Source organism: Venturia canescens, chromosome 3 (genome assembly GCF_019457755.1).
Source record: "Venturia canescens isolate UGA chromosome 3, ASM1945775v1, whole genome shotgun sequence".
Lineage (NCBI taxonomy): Eukaryota > Metazoa > Arthropoda > Insecta > Hymenoptera > Ichneumonidae > Venturia > Venturia canescens.
Window position 1 is genome coordinate 5219435 of NC_057423.1, and position 24016 is coordinate 5243450.

The 24016-nt window shown below is 45.6% G+C and overlaps 2 protein-coding genes across 2 annotated transcripts in view; both read left to right on the forward strand.

Annotated features, from left to right (window-relative positions):
- Nucleotides 1–1464, forward strand: part of LOC122407957 (uncharacterized) — a 291189-nt gene extending 289725 nt beyond the window's left edge. Inside the window, exon 6 of the mRNA XM_043414446.1 lies at nt 1230–1464. Coding sequence (XP_043270381.1) covers nt 1230–1464 — 235 coding nt within the window. The remainder of the gene's footprint in view (nt 1–1229) is intronic.
- Nucleotides 1451–23667, forward strand: LOC122407644 (uncharacterized). Its single transcript, XM_043413983.1, has 3 exons — nt 1451–1819; nt 17189–17286; nt 23288–23667. The coding sequence occupies exons 1-3, from the start codon at nt 1766–1768 to the stop codon at nt 23532–23534; spliced, it is 399 nt and encodes a 132-aa protein (XP_043269918.1). The 5' UTR covers nt 1451–1765; the 3' UTR covers nt 23535–23667.
- Nucleotides 23668–24016: the final 349 nt, after the last annotated feature.

The window sequence follows — 24016 nt, forward strand, 5'->3', positions numbered from 1 at the left end:
CAATGGACTTTTTTTTTATTGATTATAGTCGTACTCCAAATTTGTTTCACTTCCAAGCAGTGACAAAAAAACAGTTTTTCCGCAACTGTTTTCTCGTAATTTTGACTCTGCGATTTGGAGAAAAAATTGACGAAGCATGTCGTAGCAATCGATAGACCGAAAGTTTCGAGTGTCCAGAAAATGCGAAATATTCGAATGAAAATAAACGATAAAGGGAGCAAGATCAAACAAATATTTAGGGTAGCTTCTGAATTTTCATGCCGACGGGCAAGTCCCGTGGAGCCGTCGCGTCGCTGCGTGTATAAAGGAGCGAAGGCCTCACACTCGGAGCAAAATGGCTGATCCCCACTACGAGCGTTTAAGATCGTGGGTTACTTTCCGTATCACGAATACACCAACTTACTAATACAAATACAAGTGTCTATACGTAAACGAAAAGGCACACAGCTGAATCTTAAAGTGACGAGAGTCAGCTATAAGCTTTCCTTATTCCCTCACGGATTCTACTCACTTACCAGCAAGATATTTTTAACCGTAGAGGCATCAACACGACTCTCTCTCTCTCTCTCTCTCTCTCTCTCTCTCTCTCTCTCTCTCTCTGTCTCTCTCCCGCGCCGAGACCGTCGAATAACGAAAATTATCCCGTTTTCCTTTTTGTTTCCTAGACTCCGGGTAAGAAAAAAGTTTCGTAACGATCGAAACGTTCGCGGAGAGAAAAGGGAGAGAAAAATAAGGAGTGAGCGGGATGGAGGCGCGGGCAAATATCTAGTGCGGGAGGATGCGCACAACGCAACTTTTGGAAGACTCGCGACTCGGGGATGAGCACGCGAAAACGCGGGCTGAATTTTGGGGTTGGAGCTAATCAATTCGGGGGAGGATGGCGTTTAAAAGCTTTTCTGAAATGACTAATTATTGATTAGAATTCCGTGAATAAATGGCACATACACGCAATTGCAATGAAACAATATAGTTTTGGAATAAATCGTAGTTTGTAACGGCGGGAGTTTCGGGGAGGACGTCAGTCGTCAGTGGGGTGAAAAATCAATAGATACTGCTCGTTACAGGGGAACGGTCGTTTACGAAGTTCCGCAAGCAGGACTCGAATCGTTTGAAAATCCATAGAAAAACTTTTTTACTTGTTGCGACGATAGTACAACGATATTTGATTGATTAAACGATTAAATGTATCGTGAATCGAAATAATGGGAGCTTCCTTCGTTGATTTTCAGTTTGTATGAAGCGAGATGGGAAGACACAGTCGTTCGAGAATGGCGGAAGTTGCGAGGCGAGGCGAGGCGCGGCATATCGTGCTCGAGCAACGGAGGCTGCCAACGCGGATGGACCGCGTGCCGAGGCTGCCGCGCGCGTGAGAGAGCGAGATGGGGAGTGGTGGTAGGTGGAGGGGAAAATATGTGCCAAGATGGCCGCTCGCACGTTGCCTACACCACGTCGGAACTCTCGTAAAGTGACCGAATGCCGCGAGTTGACGTACGAAAAAGCGAAATTCTTCAACTGTCTCGCGAGTGATGGATCGTGCACGAGGTGTTTATCGCGATCTTTTCGCAAACCGATGAAAAACGAAGAATCGTTCGAGCCCCGCGATATGTGATACCCGCAGATCGGCCACGCCCAAGGCGAGCGGCCATCTTGGATTTAACCACGTGAGTCAGTGTCGCGAACGAACAGCGCTCTCTCTCTCTCTCTCTCCCTCGTCGCTGTGCTCGGATTCTGTATATACGCTGCATGGGCCAACAGTCGAAGGGCTATGGGGAAACCAATCCATGCACTACGTCAACCGTCGGCTGACGCCATCGCTCAGGTATTTCCAATTTCACACAAATCAACGCATTTTCCTCTTTATCACCGTTAAAAAAATGCAGCTATGCCCGAACCCACATCCCACGGACGCTTATCAAATACGCAGATGAATGAGAAGAAATACTGAACGCTCGACAACTTCTAACATTTTCGGTACTCTGAATCGACTCGTAAGGCTTTCTTCGATTGGAAAATTCACGAAAGCGTAGGAAAAGAGTAATTTTCAGGTCTGAAACATCGACAAAGTTACTATTGATTTTTCACACGCGTACAGTGAACAGTTTTCAACATTTTTGGGGCAAAAGAATCTCAAAATCATCTGCATCTGTTGGCTAATTTTGCCATCCGAAATGTGATTTTAAAAATGTGGAAAAGCTCACTGGACGGTCGTGGAGCGCAGCAGTTAGTCGACATTTATTTTCGTAGCTTCGATTCGTTTTTTCGTTGATAGAAAATTTTTCAACGATTCTGGGATTCAAGATAATCGTGCATCAAAAAGTGCGTGAAGATTCCATTGGCTTGAGAAATCTAAAATTTGCACGAATCGTTGCTGAAAATTCGTCACGTTATATTATCGTTGGGGCCTCACAATTACTCTGAGAATGTGAGAAATGGCGTCTCGTGCATGTGCTATTTCCTACTAGCCCTTAATTTACAACGACGCTTTGAATTCCTGACTTTCGTCGAATAATTTCTGGGCAACAAAGCGCCAAGAATTTTCATTAATAGCAACACACGTATTCTTATCGTTGTTCCGCCACCGCACGGTTCTAATCTAACCGAGTTATCTTACAGTTTTGATTCACTGGAGCTCTCTCTGTAGCACGGAGAAAATGCGAGCTCGAGCTTTCGCGTAAACCAAATAAGACGTAAACGTACTACAACTCGAATCCTGCGTTTGAACGTTGTTGGAAGTTATTTTTAACCGCCCCTTTCGAGAAATTTGCGGCGTCGACGCGATAATAAATCGAGAAATACGGAGAGTTCTTTTGTTCCTCACTGTCGACACGTGATTTTTTTCCTCACAGTGTACATAAGCGACTTTCGAGAACGTCCACGTACGCGTATGTGTGGGGACACGCGTGAAAATTCTGCAAAAGTGTTGCATGATGAGTAGAAAAATGGTGCATTTATTTTTGGCATCGCTTAGGCCAATGTCATTGGGAGAAACGAGTTTCGCAGATTTTTCAAGAGACACAAATTCAGGCTTTCGTGCTCGAAACTCCTCTCTGGAAGCGCGACTGCACTCGAGTTCATCAATTTGCAAAAGTTTCTTTGTTCTTCGCTCGATAAAAAATTCGAAGCAAATGCGGTAGCAAAGTGGACGAGAGTCGAATAAATCGATCGAGGAACGAACGCGCTCGCTGAATCTTCACAGAAGTCTCGAGCGAAATGCCTTTTTCCTGAGCTTTCGGTACGAGGAAAAAATGGGAATTGAGAAAAAAAGCTTTTTTCTCGTACCTGATTCCCTCATGCATAATGCAGGCCTGGTCGATAAATCGTACATGCTCTCGAGAGCAGATTAGATCTTCGATTAAATATCCGGTTTGTGTTACGGAGCACAACCGTATGTGAATCATAATCGAGCTCTGAGAATGCAGTCTGTTGGTGTGAGTGTGTTTATGACCGCATCGCGAGGGAACGAAAGAGATAGCGAGCCATACGATAAATCTACCGGCAAAGATTCATCAATGATCGAGTGTATATCGATTGCAAGAATCGATACAGGATCGTGGCCCTGCTGTACGAGAGTGTAGTTACTGAAACTAAATCACGAGTAGCATGCGCTCCGTGTGGCGAACGTTCTCTTGTAGATATATCCTTAGATCATTTTCCGAACTGAACATACAAAAGCACACGTAGGTATTTATATATTTATGTGTATCCAGAGAACGACAGAAGCGCCGAGGCGTGTTGGCACTCCTGCTGCTGCTGACTACCAGCGAGCCTTTTTTCCTTTCATTCCTCCGTACACGTACCCATGCTCAGTTCGAGCAGAGTGATGACTGAGGAAAGCGAAGGGATAAACCACGAGGACAAGTTACAACTAAAATGGCTGACAATCCCAGCACTGGATCGAATACTTGACCAGCAGAGAACATTCCATTTCTGACTTTCATCGTCGAAATGAGATCGTGCTTCACTGTGATAAGGTTGAATTATTTACAGGAAAACTGGGCAACTGACTGCGTGTGATTTCGTTCTAAAATTTCTTTTTCCTCATGTCTGTGGGATTGAATCGCGTCTGGTTATGGATAGTGCCTGAGTTACACAGTAAATTCACGGTTTTTTTGATTGATGACGAAAGCTGTCGGATTCGAGTTGATTTCTATGTCATCAAATGTTGAGAGGGATCTCGAACAGTTTTGGCTGTGACATAGAACGCACGTTTTGGGTCAGTCATCGGCAGCAGCGATCCCAACACATCGACGAATACAAACGCGCGGTGAGGGCAAACGGAGAAAAAATAATATCGTTGCCCATGTAGGTTCGTTTCATGTTTCTCTCGCTCTTTCTCTTAGTCTCTGCGAGTCTGAAAGTCAAGAGCGGAGAAGCCACGTAGGCTTTAACCCCGGGAGATCGTGCTGGCGCGAGATATCGTCAGAAAAACCGGCTGGAATTGCTTCATCCAAACAAGAACTATCTCTGTGAGTGGATCTGGATATTAATCAGGGAAGAGCGTCGTTCGCGTTCCTTCAGCCTGGCTGGTCTGTGCGAGGACTTCTTTCGCGTGCATGGCAAGAAGAAACGAGGTGGAAGCGAGCGAACGAGATGGGTGGACGGTGGAGAGAAGGAGACGCGTTCGGAGGATCTTTTCAAAAGAACTTGGTACGCTCCGCACGATGGAGGTTCAAAGTTTGTCTCTCTCTCTCTCTCTCTCTCTCTCTCTCTCTCTCTCTCTCTCTCTCTCTCTCTCTCCTCGGCGTCTTCGTATTGTGTGGGCATGGAAAAAAACGCGGGAACGTAAGGAAAGGAGAGCGAGCGAGAGAGAAGTGTCCGAGTGGACGAAGAGTCTGGCAAGGAAGAGTAAAAAAAGTATGAAGAAGGATGTCCTCGCGCAGGATCCCGTGGCGCGACGATGTACAAGCGCGCAATGAAAAAGGGAGATTCCCTTTTGCAACTGGAGAAGGTGGAGCGGAAAAGGAGACCCGGAGGAAAGAACGAATGCGAGTGGGCCTCGATATCTCGGAAGAAGACGCAAGAGAATGAGAAAGAAAAAAGGGGAGACTCGGAGGAGGATGAAGAACGAGGGAAAGAGATGGAAGAGGCTGGTGTCGGAAGGGTGCGGTAGAGACCTTCTTCCTCGCTCCCACGTGCGGAAAGCAGGTAACGAAAAACGGCGGGGACGAAAGCCGGAGGATGGAGGAGATCGAGGGTTTTTTGCAGCGGCGTGTCGCGCGCTCTTGGTTTTCTTCGAGGGCGCGTTGTCCCCGCGATCTCCGCGTCCGAGAGATTCCCTACGATGTGCTTTTGCTTTTGGCTCAAGCCACAACTGCTGCCGGCTCTGGTTCGCGGGTCTTTAGATGCCGAGCGCGCGCATTCCCCGAGACTCCTTGGCCCCGATGAACCCACTTGATGAAATCCCCTAGACGCAATACACACGGAGCAGAGCCATAGAAGGGAAACGAAGAGGAACCGAAAAACTTTTAGAAACTCTGGAATATCAACGAGCACGTGGACGTGCATCACATACTAGCCGAGACAAGGGCGTCACCCGCGTCACTTTTCGTTATAAATCACGCTGGTTACGCCCTATTGTTTATCACCAGTCGACTCATGCGTTGTACAGAATGGCGAGCCAACGTCGAACCTCGCGTTCGAGATGTACTTGAAACTCAAATACACACTGCGAAGTATCCTCGGCTACTATACGCTCGAGTGTACGCTCATTTCGAGCTTTATTGGAGCTTCAGTTTAACCGAGACTGCCAAGCGTGTACACACATTTTTCAATGCCTGAAATACGAGCTTGGATCCCGGTTGAAAAATGGCAGAGCTTACAGTTGGTAAATAGCCATTTCGCGACGACACATATTTTTATGCTGACGCGTATATTCTTTTTATCACTCGCTCCCGAGTTTCTGTTTAAGTTGGCACTGATTCGTTAGATCGTAGAGAACGTGAGACCTCGTCGTTTTTCTCGACACTTTGCTTCTCGGCGCACACGCTTCCTCGCTCAATTTTACGCTCCTCTTTCGTCAGCTGCTCTCGAACGACGTCGAGGATTTCGCATCCGGCCTGAAAAGCGCATTTCTCTGAATTTTCGGAATTCTCGACTCTGCTCGACTTCTTACGACCTCGTGTGGGGCTCTTGTACGGGCATCGAGAATTCTCCGATTATGTTTTCACCGGTGATCACTCTTCGAATGAATTCTCTTTCGTGTGACAATCCCAAATAAAATTTATCATTGTAATTCGCTGAAGAAGTCAGATTTGAATAATCACTGAAAATCTCGGCGACGTTTGTTTTCAAGTGTCGCTGCATTTTCGAATGCTTATTTTTAAATTCTCGCTCACAAAGCCACGCGAAAGATTAATCGCATCTGCATCAAAAGTATTTGGATAAGAAAACTCATGCCTCGGATCTGTTTGGTATAAAAACGCGCATATATGCAAATGTAAACCGACAATTTAGCTCGGTTGTCAGCATAGAATTGCGCACGAGTGGATAAATTAATGATCCACCAAGTTCAGAGTGATGCTGCAATGGCCGCATGCACGATTCCTAAAACATGTTTTTACTGCTGCGTATACGACGACGAGAAACTTAAGTTTAAAAAATATGGAGTCTCGTTTCCAAACGATGTGACGACTCTCAATCGGGTAATTCGAACCTCCAAATTCAATATTTACTGAATCCAGTCCATACGTTATTCGATATTCCCTGAAAACTCATCGAAACCAATTATTTATCACTTTAATTGATTAAAAGGTTAATAAAAGGCAGATAATGGGTCAATAAAAAAGCAGATATCGCGACCGTTTTTCATAATACAAATATTTCGTTTACTCCTCATTCTTTGCAGTTAATTTTACACTTTTATCTTCGTCTACGGGGCGAAAAAAATGAAACTAGGCCACCGTTGGTCTCATCGTCCCAAAGATTGATAAAGAAAAGAGGCAAAGCCTCCTCAGGGGTAGTAGCACCCCCGGATGACACCAGCCTTAAACTGAAGGTGCATTTGAGAGAAAAAAAATGAAACGTAATGACGTATGCGTTGAGCACACACGTAGGAATGTCCGGTGTGCATGAGCACGAGCTCGTACGCCAGCAAAGCTCACAGCTTATCTCCCCAATCTAAAAGGCCGAGGATATCGGCGCGTTGCACTTGTTAGTGGCCCCCGCGGGGTTATCGTACCGTCGCGTCGTCGTTAATGCGCTCAGGCGAACTCCCTCTCGCGACGATCATGCACGCCTGAGCCTTCTCTCTGTTTCAGCGTTAAGTAGGTATGCATACATTCTCCCAATCTCTCTCTTTTTTCTTTCTCTCTTTATCTTCCCCTTTCTCTCTCTCGCCCTCTTTCTCTTCGCTGCTCCCAACCCTTTCTGTCTTTGTCTCTTCTATGCACGGCGCTAACGTGCGACGATACCCAAGAAAAAATATTATAAACGAGCTCGTAATGCCTACCTGCGCTGCCCTCCCCTGGCTTCCTCAACCAGTTCGTATCTGGCTATATATGCAAGAAAAAAGTAAGAAGAGAGACGATGTCGAGTGATTAGATTGGACGTTAACGACACTCTGTATGGGCTCGTTTACATACTGCGATAATTATTGCAAGCACGCATCATCAATCATTTCTAATACACTCCGTTCGCTAACTTCCCTGCGGTGCGTGATATTCGGATTAGGAACTTTAGATATTCCTAAAGAACTTTTCAAATTTTTCGTAATTTTACGAGTCGAATCAAATTCGCAAAGGACAATCGTTAATTCGGAGTAAATTTGTATGCGTCGAAGTAACAACGGTTGATTTGAACAAATAACTCGATCGTCGTCCAAATACCTTAAAAAAAGTTTGTAGCATTTTAAACAAATAATTGAGAATTAATGAACATTTTTTAATTTCTTATCGTGTCCAGAAATTATCGAGAAATATTCAGTTTTTTCAACCTGCACTCTCTGTTCGAAGAAGTAATTTTCGATATTTTGCTTCATTCTAAAAAGTCTGACATCTGTGCTTGTAATTCGAAACGATTTTCAACGAGACTCGACTTCGAGGACACATGGTCGCGTCCGAATCCTCGATAGCTTGTAAGGACTCTTGACAACTTTGTTTCCTGCCCAGAAAATGATAAGTTCGCGCGAGTGGTTTCGGCCCAGTTTCATCTTGAAAATCTCTACTTTTAGGACGGCTTCGGAACTGCTGAGCGAGGACCACCGGAGTATAGTTGAAAAAATCATTTTACACAGAGCTTTTGAAATAAATTTTCTAGAGATCGGTGACTAAAGTAATTCCGAAGCAATATCAGCCTCTGCTATACTGTCGAATTTATTGAAACGTTAAAAAAGAGGGTAAAAAATGTTGCAATTGTAAACGAAAGAGCCTGATTCACATTGAAAGATCATTTTCTCTAGAGAACACGCTTGCAGTAACACGAACGTCCAAACTGACTCCATCAGCTCGGAGGTTTTCGTTTTCGAGGAGACACACCGAGGCTGCGGATTTCCAGCATTGAAATTAGATGTCCTTTGAAGGCCTGCATGTAAGATAGGAGTTAGGACGAGTCGAAGCGAGGGACTAAGATCCTTCGGAAGCCGAGACAGTGCTCTTGTCGCAAAAGATTTCGCCCGAAAGAGAAAGAGAGCAACGAAGAGAGTTAACCGCAATAAAAGAAGCGGCTAATGGCCTCTTGGTCGTGGCAATTTGCATACGATATTAAGGAAATTGGGGGATACCTGCCACCGACAGAGTGCGACTTTGTCAAAACACTCTTTTGTGTAAGTATGTGCGGCGCTGCGAGTCAGGAGGGCTCATTGAGCATGAGCTGAATAAACTAGCACGACTCTTTGGCACTGAGGTTTGTGGGCGAGTGTGCAAAGCGGGGGAGAAGCCGGACAGGCTCATTTCTGAAATAGTGGGTACGGACTGTACCGGAGCGTTTGTCGCTCTCGAGAACTGCGTTGGCTCGACGGGACTACCTGAGAGAGAACCGTCCTCGATCAACGATGCCATTATGGTTGTCCGAAAAATGGCCTCTCTCACCATACCGGATTCTGAATATACAAGTCGCGTTTCGATATACGTATAGCAAACGAGCTAAACTGCTCACTTAAAATTAATTCCATCGAGTTACCTCTAATGATTCAGAAAAAAAAACATTTTAAGGCCTCACTTTATTCCACTTTGCACTGTCGTCGAGCACATTATCCGTATCGTCGTTAACAAATAATAACGATACGTTCGTTGACCGATGGTCGGAAGCGATGAGGCGGGATCGCGGAAGAAAGAATATCGTAAAAGTTTTTCAAAATTCGTCATATTTTCGCAAAGCGTTATGAAAAAGTTATAGAAATTTGTTCTCTTTTACGTACAATCTGAAGAATGTCCGAATCAATGAGATTTCGACGCAGTTGATTTTTCGCAGAGTAGACTTCTCGTCGCATAATTCGATCGAGAAATAATTTGGAACGAGTTTTCGCGCAGTTGTTTATTCGCCGTAACGCGATGTACACTGAAAAATTCATGTACACATTAATCGAGGGAGGTTACATGCGCGAGTGTAGCAAGCTCGAGGCGCGGCGGTCAGTGATCCGATCGCTGAGAGGGACACACCGAAATGTTTCACGTTCGTCCCCGCATAAACATACGCCGAGGCGCATAAGTAACCGTAAGATAAGATAGGTCATAATTTAAGGAGACGTTACTTATGGCCTTAGGTGGTTTGCGCGCGAGAGAGGCTCAGGAGGTATGCGCTCCATGGTGCAAGAACGGCCGACCACCCTCTTCTTTCTCCGAAGCGTGTTCCCTTCTTTTTCTCTCTTCAGCCCTTCGGAGCTTCTTGAAGCACGATTCCTATCTTTCTCTCTCTTGGAAACACTCTTTCCTCTCTGTGCTCTCGCAACACGAAATGCGATCCCGTACTCACGCGCACATCGGCTCGTTAAAAGCTTCCCAAACTCGTACATATGCGCGTACACATGTAGGAAGGGACGTGAACTCACGGCCGAGCGCGTGTACACCTCTTTTTCGCGTCCCTCGTACTTCGATAATCGATGTTTTGTTTTCCCCATAGCATGCCTGAAGCTCGCGTGCAGGACGACCGGAAAAAACATCCAAAAAAAAAGCCCATTAGGTTGAAAAGCATTGATGATTTATCAGCCCTGGAGAGACTCCGAATTCAAAATGATGGCCTTTTTCCATTTGACATACTTGGAGCTTGTCGATGTGACATTTGACGTATGTGTGGTTGAACGCTTGATGAAATATATTTTCTTCACAAACCGCAATGGGGCTTCCTGCAGGCAATCGATTTCGAATGAAACGATTCAGTGGATCGAATGGTGGGATACGATCGATGAGAAACTCACTGAAAAAGTGGTGTTCGTGGAAGAAAATCCCATCGGATTCAACCATATCGAGTAGCAAACGATTCCGTTCGTTCGAAAACAAAAATAGTCGAATCCACCAAATTTTCGACCAACTCAATGCCACTGTCCGATGAACCGATTATTTCTTCGGCGCTTCAACAGCAAAACGTTCTTTTTCCCATCAAGCATTTTTCTCTGCCATCATATGATCGTTCAATGTTTTTCTGTACCCCCTTTCGTCGCATAATAATTCTCAGCGAGTATTTCTGATATCGTCGCGACGACTCGTGTACACAGTCGACTCGTCGTGGACTCTTTGAGCTCTCAGCAAGTGCGATTAGATATTAGTATCGCGTGGCTCTGCCTCAGCCATTGGCTTTGTACAATGAAGTCAGCCACTTCGACTCCGAGCCTTGTCACCAGTGACAAGGTATTCTCAACATTGAGATAAAACAAAACTTCAACCAGTTTGATACAGAATTTTTCACAGACTTCATTTTGACGCAAATATTAACGAGCGCTACCGAGCAAATTCCGATAAGAATCTTCGACAGACTCATCCTATGAGTCTATCCAGTTTTTTTGACCTTCCCCCACGAAAACAAATTCGTGTTTCCTCGCAGCGAAATGGACGGCCGAAAAGACAGATCATAGCTTCGGTTCGCCAAAAGGTGCGAGAACGTAACCCAAAGTTGCGTGTCGAGGCTGTTCTCCAGCGCATGAAAGTCATTAGCGCGTTCTTATAGAACACAGTTTACAATGTTTCTTACGAGAGCGAGGCAGCAGCAGCTGGTTTGCCGTGCGCGTAAATACACTTATACATACAAAGTGTTTATGCCTAGGTACAATTTATCAAAAAGTTCTTTAGCACGCATGCCTCCTCGACGCCTATTAGATAAGACACAGCTGAAGTCGATAAGAAATATGGCGCTGGGGAATTACGATTACACGATATTTCACATTGTTGTTATTGTGGGTGTTGTAAATATAGAAGCGCGCGTCACGAGGACTGTTGCTTCTGATTGGAAAATCAAGTTGAGACGAACTTCTTGAGGTTCACACATCCGTAATGTATGTACGCATTCAAACTATAATTGCAAGACGTTTATTCAGGGTGCGCACTCGCGCTGCCAGAGCAAGAGCCGGGGAGAACCACTTTTTGTAATCGCCAACCTACATTCCGATTACTCACACGTACACACACGCTCTCGTCCAGCAGAGTGCCGCGTGTGCTCTCGGGCGCGCGAGCTCGTATAAAAAAAAAATAATTAGACCATAAAAACGGCGCTGGAGATAATTGAAAATTATGGAACGGCGTGCGGAAAATGGGAACGAAAGAGGAAAGAGAGAAGCGCACTCGTGAGCTGCTGCGAGCCGCCATCGAGGTTCGCCGACGGCCAAAACCTCGTGAAGCAGCAAGACGCGCGAAGCCTCTCATACTTCTCGAGCCCTTCTTCACCTCTTCCTTCCTTCTTCCGCACCCCTTAATCAGCAGATTTTCTCAAGTTTCCTGCTCCCCTTTCCCCCAGCTTGAACTTAATTCTGGTCCGAGAATTGAGTAATGCGAAATATTGCGCAGAAATTCTTTTCGAATATTACAATCTGCTACACTTTCGGGCTCATAATTGAACGTTTTTTTTGGACTCTCTTAGAAACGTTGACGAACTTGGCAATGATTCGGGAAAACTTGGCAATATATTTTGCTTATTCTTGAACATTATTTGATGAAAATTTGTCGAAGTTTCCTACTCGACCCTGATACATTTCTGCTGCAGTAGAACTTCTTCATCCTAACGAATCTTTGGCAAGATCGCCGGAAAAGGTCGAAGAAAAACAGGACGGAAGCTGATCGCAAGGTAATCGGAGATGACAGTGTTGAGGGAGGATTTGCACTCGACATTTATTCCGGCTCGTTGCCACAGTGATATCTAGAGCCGGAGTCCACAGCGTTGACTGGTGTAAGCATGTAAATGCGTTTGTGCGCAGCAACAGTGTGGCGGAGGCTTGACGAGAGGCACGATAACGATCACCTCAATCCGTAATTGCGCGGCGCTGAGTGGACGAGAGTAAACTGCGCGTTGTAGGTCTCGTAAGTCGGCTTGGTGCGAGGGCACAGACAACCGGGTCATCGCGGCTTCCAAAACGAGCGTCTATAGGTGCGGCGCATTTCTCATACGCGTTGGCTACTGTTCGCGCAAGCTCGTTGTACATCGGCAAGCCAGAGACGAGAGAAGCGGAGGAATAGTAGCTGGAAAATGAGAAAAAGAGAGAGAGAGAGAAACTCGGAGCAGCGAGCGGACGTGAGACGAGGGAGGGTTGATAGTCCCGCGACATAATCATAAGGCCAAGAGAAATGTGTAATAACGGGACAGCTTACACGCCGGTGAACGCGGCAATTTCATTGTCCACGCGCGAGCGTTTCGCCAATTTACTGCCCGTTACGAGAGCTCGTGTTCTCGCGTCTGCAAAGAGAGCTTCGCCTGCTCATCTGTATAGATATATCGCTCGACGCGTTTAATGCTAGCGCAGGACACACGAGACAAAGAAGAGAGGAAGGAAGAGACTGATAATATTCGGGAGACACACTAGCCGGAGCGCGACTCTGTTGCAAAGGAGAAAAAGAGAGGGAGCCTGAGAGAAGGGCAGAACGATATGGCAAAACGCGTTCGCGCGTTCCATCCATTATTCATCACCCACTTCTCGGTGTGCGCTTTTCTCGCTTCTCGCCGCGGTTCCCACACCGTATCGCATCTCTTTCTTTCTCTCGAACGTCGCGTTCACCACGTTCCAATCCCCGCTGGGTTTTTGTCTCAAATCCTCGCATGACAGGGGTGGATTTACTCCCACCGGAGTTTCCTCGCTCTTTTAATCGCCTCCGCTCTTCCGGTAGGGGGAAAAATAATCCTCTGCGTTTCATGGGGTGGATGCGGGGGGGTTCAAATATTCGAGTTATTCCCCGAGTTTACTTCCCCAAGTAAAGTTTTCCCACACAAACGATATTTTTCCTTTTCACCGAGCCCTGCGAACGTGCGCTTGTGTTCACGGTGGACCGGAATCATACGCCGGGAGAAATTCTTTGCAATCTTGGATTGCGACACCTCGAATAATCCGTCCTTCGCAAGAGCTGTCTGAGGAATAACCAAGCGCGTATATTCCGCTCGTGGGCAAAAGTTATTTCCGGAGCTGGTAGTATTCGCTTTTGCTACGAAGAGGCCAACAAGTAGACTCTTAAGACGATGATGAAAGAGCTGTCACACTTGTGCACATCCGAGTCTTTCGCTGCCATTTATCATCGCGCATATACACTTACTATTATTGCTACGTCGCTCTACCTGACTCGCCCAAATCGCCTTGGATCATAGAAATCTCAGACTATCCAGCGGTAGTCAAGCCTTCGTTCGACCAGAAGAGACCAGGCGGGTTCTCCTCTGTGAATAACGATCATATGCAGTGAATACTTAACGTTACACATGGCTCGAAGATTCTCTTTAATACTGTCCACTATATTTAGTAACTTTGCTTTGGAAAAAAATCATGTCGAATGGTATAGAAATCGAGTGTGAAGTGGGAGAATGGAATGAGCATGGAAACGTAAATTTACGAAATATGCGATAGAATCACTGCGAACAAAACTCACACTTGAGAGACCCATCTGACTAAAAGTCTCGATTTCGAACGATGAAGAAACGACGGAGCGTGTTCGAGCTCGGGATGAAATGTTATTTATTGTGGAATAAGCGATAAATAGTCATCGAAGAAAGTGATGATTTCGTTTCGGTGAAAGAACTTTTACGAAAAATGGGAGCACGGCCATGCCGGAGAATAGTCGCAGCCGGAGAAAGGGCTTTTCGGATTCGCAGCTCGGCGAGCTCAGCAGCTCTTGTCCCTGCCCCTTTCTCTAGCTCGAAGGAGTGCCCTAACGCAGGGACCGAGGCGCAAAGAGAAAGGCCCTCTCACGGGCGACCACCAGGGACGATGGCGTCCATCTTGGATGTTAGCGATTCAGCGGGCTTCCTCTGGACGGAGGGAAAGACGAGGAGAGAAAGGGGCCGGGCATGGGAACCCTGGTCCCAATTCGACTCAACCGGGCACCTCGCGGAGCGGCATATAATAAAGACATTCTTCATTCCTTTTGTGTTGGATGCTAACTTTAAAAAATGAAGGAAAAAAACACGTTTGCCATCGTCTCGGAGAAGTTACGGACGAGAGAACGTCAGGAGCGGCTTTGCCCCTTTTCATCGGGCTGGAAACCCTTCGGGCCGGTGATGGCGAACGAGAAACAATGAGAGAGGAACCTGCGAAGGACTCGAGGTCAGATACAACGATTGAATCGATCCGTTACGCAGCTGGTCTACGATGGCCCTTCACTCGAACAAACAATCTAATTATCCAACATCATCCCATCGATGTAAGACTCTTGGTCGTTTATCACGAGGAAGTAACCTTCCAACCCCGAAGGACGAGAAACAGAAAATATATTTTTCTTGCGTTCGGCGATTATGACATGTGGCAAGCCTGCTTCCCTTGGCTACGTCTGACTTAATCTTTCATTTCATTAACACATGCTACAGAGAGCGTTCTGAACGGCGATACGGTCTGCACATGTGGCAACGTGCACACAGATGTGCCCATCAACGTCGCGGACACGGGTCGACGCGAAAAGCGGAAAGCTCTGGTTTACCTTTAAGGTGAAACGCGCTCGGAGAACAGAGGCAAACGAACAGCAAGCAAGAGAGGAACTTAACAAAAGTACAAGCCGATAAAATAAATCGACATTCTTCTGCGGAATGAAGACATTCTTCATTCGTTCCCCTCTGTTTCTCGCATCTCCTTGTCGCTGGAGAATGATTTCCAGGCTATATCCATTCATGAAAGGACCCATCTATCGGTTGTTACCCTCATTTCTTCAATGCTCGTCTCTTCTCTTCTCCTTCTTTCCATGCTGTAGAAATACCACATTACATTTCCCTAGATTGCCATTATACACGAATAAACCATTCCTGCACACACGAACTTTCGATTTATTATATTTATTCGAGCAGGCTATGAGCTCTGATCTTTTTTCGTCCAGCCTGCGTCTCTCTTTGCTTTTCAACACTGCGCTAGCAACCGCGCTGTAAATGCGGCTACGGATGTCTGCGCGTGTGTGTGCGCGCGAGTCTATACTTCTTTTCATCCCGAACAATGATCTCATTATTCTCCCGATCGAGGCAAAAGATCTGAATTTATGCAACACGCGCAACAACGTTTATTTAGTCTCTCGCAGTTTTCTACCCTTCTCTTAAACATTCTTTTATTTTTCATCCTTATTTCTCGCTGCCTCCCCCCTCCGGCCTATCGCGCTCCTTTTTATTTTACTTATTCTCAGTCCCCGCAGCATCTCTCCTCTCTCGCTTCTCCTTTTATCTTCCCCCCCTCCCCCCCCCCCCCTCTCTCCCAAACTCCGGAGAGCGAGATCCGACCCCCGAGGTAAAGCAAAAGCAGCGCACTTCGATTTATTCGTATTATACTACGGAACGGACGTTTGAATTGCAAATCCGTGTCGTGTACTCACTATACACTTGAATAAGGAGAGTGTACAGAGTGTGTATACTCCGTTCGAACCCGTCGCCGATCTCTCGCCCTGCTGGAAGTCGTGAACTACGACTGTGCATTCTCGTTATTACGCGCATTACTCTCTCTCTCTCTCTCTCTCTCTCTTGCCCTCGACGATCTTTCGAACACATACGGACACGCCAGCACCAGCGCCGTGTTCCTTCGCGAAAGACTGTACTAAAAATCCTGCTGGGCCTATCGATATCCACCCGCGATAGCCTTTGTTGCGTAACAGCAAATATACCCGGACATTCCTTCCTCCTTCCTTTTCTTCCCTGCGGTTTTTTATTTTCGCCCTCTTCACTCGCGTCTCTTCCAAAATACCGATAAACTCTGATCGAGTAAAAAATTCGAAAGTCTGCACAACTACTCTAAGTGTTGAATGGATTCAGGATCCGATGCTTCGATGAATCTCCATTTGACGAAAGTCTGGACTTTCTCGATAGAGAGTTTTTTCATTGGTTTTTCTACTGCCGATATACATTCGGCTTGAATTTCAAAGTTGGCGCACAGATCAACGGTAAACGAACACTCTGAAAAAATGACACTGCCTAAATCTCAACATGAGAAGTTTGAGCTTGAAAAAAATGTTGAAACGTCTTGAAGAATTTCTGGACTGTCTCTGACGTCGAGGTTATAAATGTCGGATGAAAAGCGACGAATTCGCGGCATGGTGGTTTCGCGATGAGAACAAGGACCACCAGTGTGTCTCCCGCATTAGCAAACAGCAATGTCATTGTACGTGGGCGGAATCAATCGTTCTTTATTCGCTTTAAGATCGGGGAGTCTCACGCTTCAATGAGTCAGTTTATACGTTTACAAAGTTCGACACAACTTGCACAGCTAATTTCGTAGATTTTTTTCCTCTCGGACACCCGCTTTTCTGACAAATATACTGCGGATTATGGGAGAGTTATAATCTCGTTTCGCTTATGGAAAAGTCGTTAAATAAATCAAATGAATGGAATAACAGTGTTTGCTTTTTAATGATGGATAACACGCGAAGTCTGTTTGATGAATCCGTTCCTTGTTTCAAATATCCTGTGGTTGCTGCTGTTCCTCATTAATTGAATACGCACGCATGCAAAAATGGAAAATATGATAACCAAGCTCGACGCACAATTGTGTTAAGTTTCCATTGAAAAGCAACATTGGTGGTGATGCGAATTGAGCGAGAACAGGGCGAAAAAAACTCAGCTAGCGAAGCAAAGTGTCTTAAAAGCTACGTAAATTGTGTGCTTTCAGAATGTGTTCTTCCGGGACGGGGACACGGTCGGAAAATCGGAGCGTCGCCGAGGAGCCTCTCTGAGAAAGATCCGTCAACTCTGCCATCAAATTCCAAGGTAAAAAATTGTATTTCGCATTATGTTCGTTTGAAGAATTAGTGAAAGACGAAAAGGTCGGAAGGACATGAAGATCTGAAAAGTGAAATCGTGGAGGAACATTACAAACGATTTTAAGAATATAAACCGTAAAACCCCCGATAACTTTTATTTCTCGTCGATGTTTCACGATGTTAAATTACTGTAGTGCCATATCTTCCGACATTCCGCGGTAATATTATTTGTAAACACGAAAAATATACATGAGGAGTGTAATAAAAAGGAGCCATTGGAGTAATTCATGTGACTTTTTTGTCGAGCGATATTCTTAGGTGTTTAAACGTGACTGGGAGTTCTCTAGTGGCTTCGAAAATGAAGAGAAAGCGAGAGTGAGAGAGATAGAGAGAAAAATAAAGAAAAGGAAGAGCGCAAAATCTCGTCGGGCCTAAAGCAATAGCTTTCCGAGCACCCTGCCATTAAGGTCGTGTATTTATGGGCTCATTCGTTTCATTTTATGTTTCAATTTAGATGCATTGATACTTGTTTGTTTACATGCAAACTGCCACTCATTCATTCGGAGCCCCGGTATTCTCTCTCTGCTTCTTCGCCTCTCCCGCTCTCTCTCTCTCTCTCGCCCTCGCATTCTCGTCTTTCTCTTCCGAGCGGTTGCAGCACACCGTATGGAGGCTCGAGCGATGCCCATAGCGCCTAAGTACCCATTATTATGCCCTTACTCCAGCCGCCCGCCGACACCCCTCGCTCCACTGATATTCTCGCGGCAAAACCCGCGGCGAGTCCGAGTTACTTATTGTCCGTTCGCGCATTACCGGCTCGATTTAGCGATCCTTATCAAACTTTTCCCTCCACCTCGTACCAACATCGCGTTATTTCTCTCCCGCACTTGGAGCTCCCTCGGCCTTTTCTCCACCTCAATCGCACATTTTTATTTATATCTAATGGCCCCATTATACGGTAGTTCTGAGCGACGCCCTCTGTCCTCGCCGTACACAAATCGCGTAGGAGTCATAATTCCCGGATAAATAACGCCGCAGCGTATTCTTCGAGTCAATAAGTAATAAGCTCAAATAAGAATTTATGAGAGTTTAGAAGAAAATAACTCGCGGCTGCGTTTGAAACGGCGACGCTTCTTTCCTCCGGAATTAACGGAAGATTCAACGGCTCTGCGAAGATTAGCTCTCCCACCGAAATTAATAAAGAAAATAAACGAAAAGGGCGAATTCTTCATGCCGAATTCCGCTCGATAGCTATCGGCCGTGGCGAGCAAAGAAGGCGTCGAATCGCGTTCTCGAGGTAAATTGCAGCAGACGCGGGGCCTGCAGCGGTTTAATGGGCTAGCGACCGGTAAGGTAGGCTTTTCCTTACCCAAGGGGGGCCCTACTCTTTGCGCACAGCGTATGCGTATAGCTGTGCATGCTCTCCTAACGAGTTTTAAACTCGCGTTTAAATAAATTGCTCCGCAATTACCTCACGATTCAACGTGTGCACGAGCATGCCAGTGCTCTCGAGGGAAAGATCGCTTTGAGCGCCGCGCGGCGGGGTTGACTTGGCTCGCACGGACTTGGGAGAATCGACGGGCGCATTATTCATTACGTACCCGTCGAATGGCCACCGAGTCCTCGATCGTTAAAACGAGCCTTCGAAAACGTCTCGTATCATTATGCAGCACATCCCAATCATTTTTACGTACTTCGATCCACTTTTCCCCACAAACACAATCCAGATGCCAATATTTCTCCGAACTCTTTTGAAAATTTCGCATCCTCGAGAATCCTGCGACGATAAATGCGCGACTTTCCAGTTTTTTCATTATCCAACATTGGCACAGAAACGAAGTGAATTTTACGTGGGAATCTGCAAAATATATCGACTGCGAAAAGTCGAGGTTTTATCCTTCGCGAGCCGTGAAAGTAGGATGCAGCGGCAGAAACGCCGTGAGGATGCGACGCTCAACCGCCAGATGGCAAAGGGAATTACTTCCCTGAGTCTTCCCTGCACCGAGAGCCCCTGTACGCATTCGCCCGTCCTCCAAAACCCGACGAATCGATACTTTTTAGATAATACATCGAAACTAGTCATTCATGTATGATGTTGTTATTGAATTTCGTGGAATTTTTATTCGTACCGAATATTGACGACTCTGTATCATAAATAATACTTTTATTTTATCCTTCCCAACTTTCTATTTACTTTTACGAAGAATTTTTTCCATATCACACTCATTCACACTCATCTAGAAATTTCATTGCGTCAGTTTTTGTTATTACACAACTACGATCATAGCGAATACCAGATTTTTCTATTTTTTTTTTTTTTTTCACGATTCGCAGAGTATTCATAAATCTACGAAGTTTATGTAAAGTTTTCGGTACTTGCATGCGTATCGTGCATTAAAAAGTGGTCGAAATTCGTGCAGTTTTTAACGAAGTATCGAACTTTTCATTAAGAAGAATCGCGATCTCGTTACAAGGATTCGGTAACGCTCGATGTAAAATCGTTTTTGTTCTGGTTTCAAATGAATTGATCAACGTTCGCTTATTTTCAATTTTTTTATCCAGATTAAAGATGAAATTATAAATAAAGAATTACGCCTAATGGAGGCCTGATTTATAGAATCAATACGAAGATATTTCACGATTTTAAAAATTGTGGAGAGACGAGAGAGGAAAGCAAACAGAAAATTGAGCAACTTTGTATAAATCGTGTGCCATATTCTCCATGAATATGCAGCGTTTTTGTTGTTGAAATAGTTGTCCCCGTTATTTTTATTCTCCACACAAAATCAATGAATACGATCAACAGATAAGATTGACCAAAACCGTACTGTTTATTCAATAAATTCGATAAAAATGTAAATTAATCAATTGAAAATCCTTACGAGGGCTCGCGTATAAAGGCTCACGCGAGATTTCGATCCCTCGAGAAACGCTTTTGATTGAAACGGAAGGATAGTTGCAGGCCACGAAGTAAGATCGCGAGGGTCAATATAATGAAAAAAGGTATGGAAAAAATGGCCGAACGCCATGTTATATTCATCAGGAATTCGGTAGTGAGCCAACGGCTTCATGATCTTCGGTGATTACCCTCGAGCCCTCGTGTGTCTTGAGAGATGAAAAAAGAGCATGAGAAGATGGTGGAAAAAAATCTGCGCGAGAGAAAGAGAAAAGCGTAACTGCAGGAGGGAAGCACGAAACGAGACGTGGCGTCGCGACGCCCGGCGTCGACGTTTCGGCAATGAAGAATGGACGCTGATGGTTTCACGTGTATATATACCAAGAAGCGTGCACATTTTTGCTACACTCGCGCGGGTGCAATGGCCCTTTCGTCGACTCTTTTTTCTATTTTCTTCCCTCTCTCTTGCTCATTTTCTTTTTATTTCATCGGCTTTGGTCCATCTTCCTTTACTCTGCCTCCCCTTCTCGCTCTTTCTCTCCGTCTTTCCTCCCGTCTTTTCGTCTTATTTTCTCCCTTTTTCTCACTCGTTTGGCAGGTTCTCTTGTGCTCTCCCTTCGCATTTTTTTCACTCCGTTACCGTGGCCAATCGTCTCTCCGTGCCCCGATGGTTTTTCCCTTTTTTGACGGGACCCACCCTCGTCACCCCGTGGCACTTGTTCCCTTCGGTCTTATTCGAAACACTCGAGGCCAACGTCCATCATCAAACGATCTTCCGAGACCGCGCTCGCCTCTTTCCCTCCGCCGAGTTCAACCCCCCCCCCCCCCCCCTGCCCCTTCCGCGATCCTTCTCCACGCGAAGAACTTACTCGGCGCTTTTTTTCTTACTCAACATTCTTTCGCCAGTCATTCCACATGTTGTTCGGCCGGAATATCCGAGTAAATATTCTGTCTCCTGCTCTCAAGACGAACCGAGAGACTGCGCGCGCTCGAACGTGCGGACGCGGAAAGAAAAACCTTGCTTGTTATGATATCGGGGAGATGAAACGCCTCTCTGTGCCCATTTACTGCGTACATCGAGTCGACGAGTGATTAACATTTTTGTACAGACACCAAAAATAACATCTTACGCGAACTATGTGGAATAAAACAGTAACAAATCTTGAGGGTTGTTAATCCTTCGTACTAAAATTTGAATTCAAACTCCAAAATTGTCAGACTCGCCACAATGCGTCAGAATCTCAATGAAAAATATACTTTCAAGAAATTCTATTTACATTGCGAGCAATCTAATGAATCGAAAAGATCAAAAGTTCCACAACCCCCATCCATCAACGTTAGTATCGATAAAAAATTCATGAGCCTCGTGAGTTTGATGCCCGCATACCAATTCATATTTATTTCCTTACATCGAGTGGGGCTCGTTATCCATTCACACCCATCGTCCTGTGCTCATCCTCATCCGTAATCCGAAAGATGATGACGAGGAGGTTGAAGACGAGGACGAAGCCTACAGCGAAACCGCTGAAAGCCAGCACGACTGGCCTCTCTCTCGTTGTCTTTCTCTGCGCTACGTCGTAACCGACACGCGCCCCACGTCGAACCACCAACGCTTTGCTCTTCGTAGTCGTCTTCGACGACGACGACGACGACGACGACGATGAGACTTTGCCGAGCGCACGCCGGGGCTTAAAGTCCCTGACTTTTACGATTCTGTTCAAGTGGTCATAAAACCCGAGTTTACTGCCGTCATGATTATCGAGCAAAGTGCCTGCCACCTGTCGGAGCACCGCACGATCCGCCCTCTCTTTTCTTTCCTCTCTCCCTCTCTCTCTCTCTCTTTCTTTCATTCTGTGAGCAATGACTATTACATAAACTGTGTGGTCTCGATGTTGCGATCACAAGGATTTCTCTTCACACATGATCGTACGAAAAGCGTTGTAGTCGACTCATTACTAAATCATCATAGACGGTTAAACTTCCTTCGAGCGCGTGGACAGTACAGAGCGCGCGCGATCACTGAATAAAACAAACTTCTACGGGCGTATGTCGCGGCTTTATGTCTCTCTTCTCGTTCCGATTTCACGGATCCTATTGAACGATCGTAAAAGTCAGAATGAGGAGTGTACTCGCCCCCGTCTGGGTTAATCGTCCATCGAGAATCGTACGATTGAATTCGATTGACGATGAAATTTACGTCGACGTGTTTACGAGCGTGTACGCAGGCTCGCACATATTTGTCTGATAAAAATTCAAATGCGGTTATAAAAGTAGTCAAATTGCTTTTGTAAAAGCCGCAAATTCTTTTGCACTGAACGCTGCAGTGGAATCCTTGGAGAAAAAAAAAAAAAAATGATGTTTCCCCAGAACACATGAAAACAAGAAAAAATTCGTTGTGCCAAGCGTCGGAGGTTTCTTCGCCTCGAATCGAGGAAAGCAGGTGGATAACCATAAACATTCGTAATATCACGGATGAGATTGTGTGCTAAGGGGTTGCACACGAGAGCACGAGACGGAGGAACACGGATGTGCTCTATGTGAGTCGGCGAGGGAAACACAGAGAGAGAAAGGACACAAATGGCCAGCCGGCCAGAGAGAGCAGCTTATGACGGGCATTACTCGGCTCGTTACGGAATAATTTACGAGGTGCGAACCGCGGGGGCGATAATCCAACGACATTTACATCCCAATAAACACTCCGATACCGCCGGGCACACATACACGCGTGCCATCTCTCCTCCCCTCCCTCCCTCCCTCCCGCCCTCTCTTGTTATATAAACACACAAATGTATATGCATCAAAGTTTTACGACTTTTTAATTGTATGACCATGTAATTGGGCAGTAAAGCATAAAGGGTCTCTCGTAAAAGCATTTACGCGATAACGCAAAGCGTCTATTGCACATACACACACTCATCTATTCGAAGATCAGTGAGTCAAGGAGCATAGCTCAAACGAAGACTGCTCCTACGAATACATTTACGAGTATTTGTGACTCCGTTTCCGTGTGCTCGATTTTACATATGTGCTCGTACAGTCGGGGTTACGGCCACTCCAAATTATGTTTTATTTTGTTTCTTTGTTTGTTTTTTTTTTTTTTTCGAAATGCTAGATTTCGTCGAGCGAATGGGAACACGAACGCGGACGAAAAAGACGATAGTCGTGATCATCGTCGTCGTCATTTTACCGGCTTTCATGATGACTCGTCTCGAAGAGCAAAATTCTCCACAGTAGCCAGCTTCTGCCTCGCGCAAAAGTATTTCTCGCCAGGAGGAGAACCGGATTCTTCCGACGACGAGAGGATCCCAACGGCGCTGCTGGGCCGCAGAAGCTTCGCGATCAACTCGTGCCAGATATGAGGCGAGACTCTCTTTTCATTGCCCAATAATCGTTTGGAAACGAGAGTTTTATATGCCATCATCAACGCGGCCACGTAGCTCGGATTTTTTTCGATCCTTTGCGGTTTTCTTTCGCACCACCGGCTCCTCCTCGTATACCTACTCCATTTTATGTGAGCACACATATATTTGTTTATCAATAAAATCGTACAGGATTTCTCACCTTTTTATCTTATTCTCCGTTTATTTATATGTGTACATTATTATGGTTATTTCGTCGTTATCTTTTTTCGACGGAGTTGCCTCAACCTCTCCGATCGTTTTCGACCGAAAATGATGTTTTCCTGGCTCAAGGTGCAAACCGTTTCACAACACGAGTCATCGATTTCGTTTTTTCTTTCTACTTCTCTAATTTTTTATCAAATCTGCCAGGTTCCTATGAAACATCAGTTTCATTTATTGCCTTAATCTTCACTCATCGAACACACGCGTCATTGTGTAAA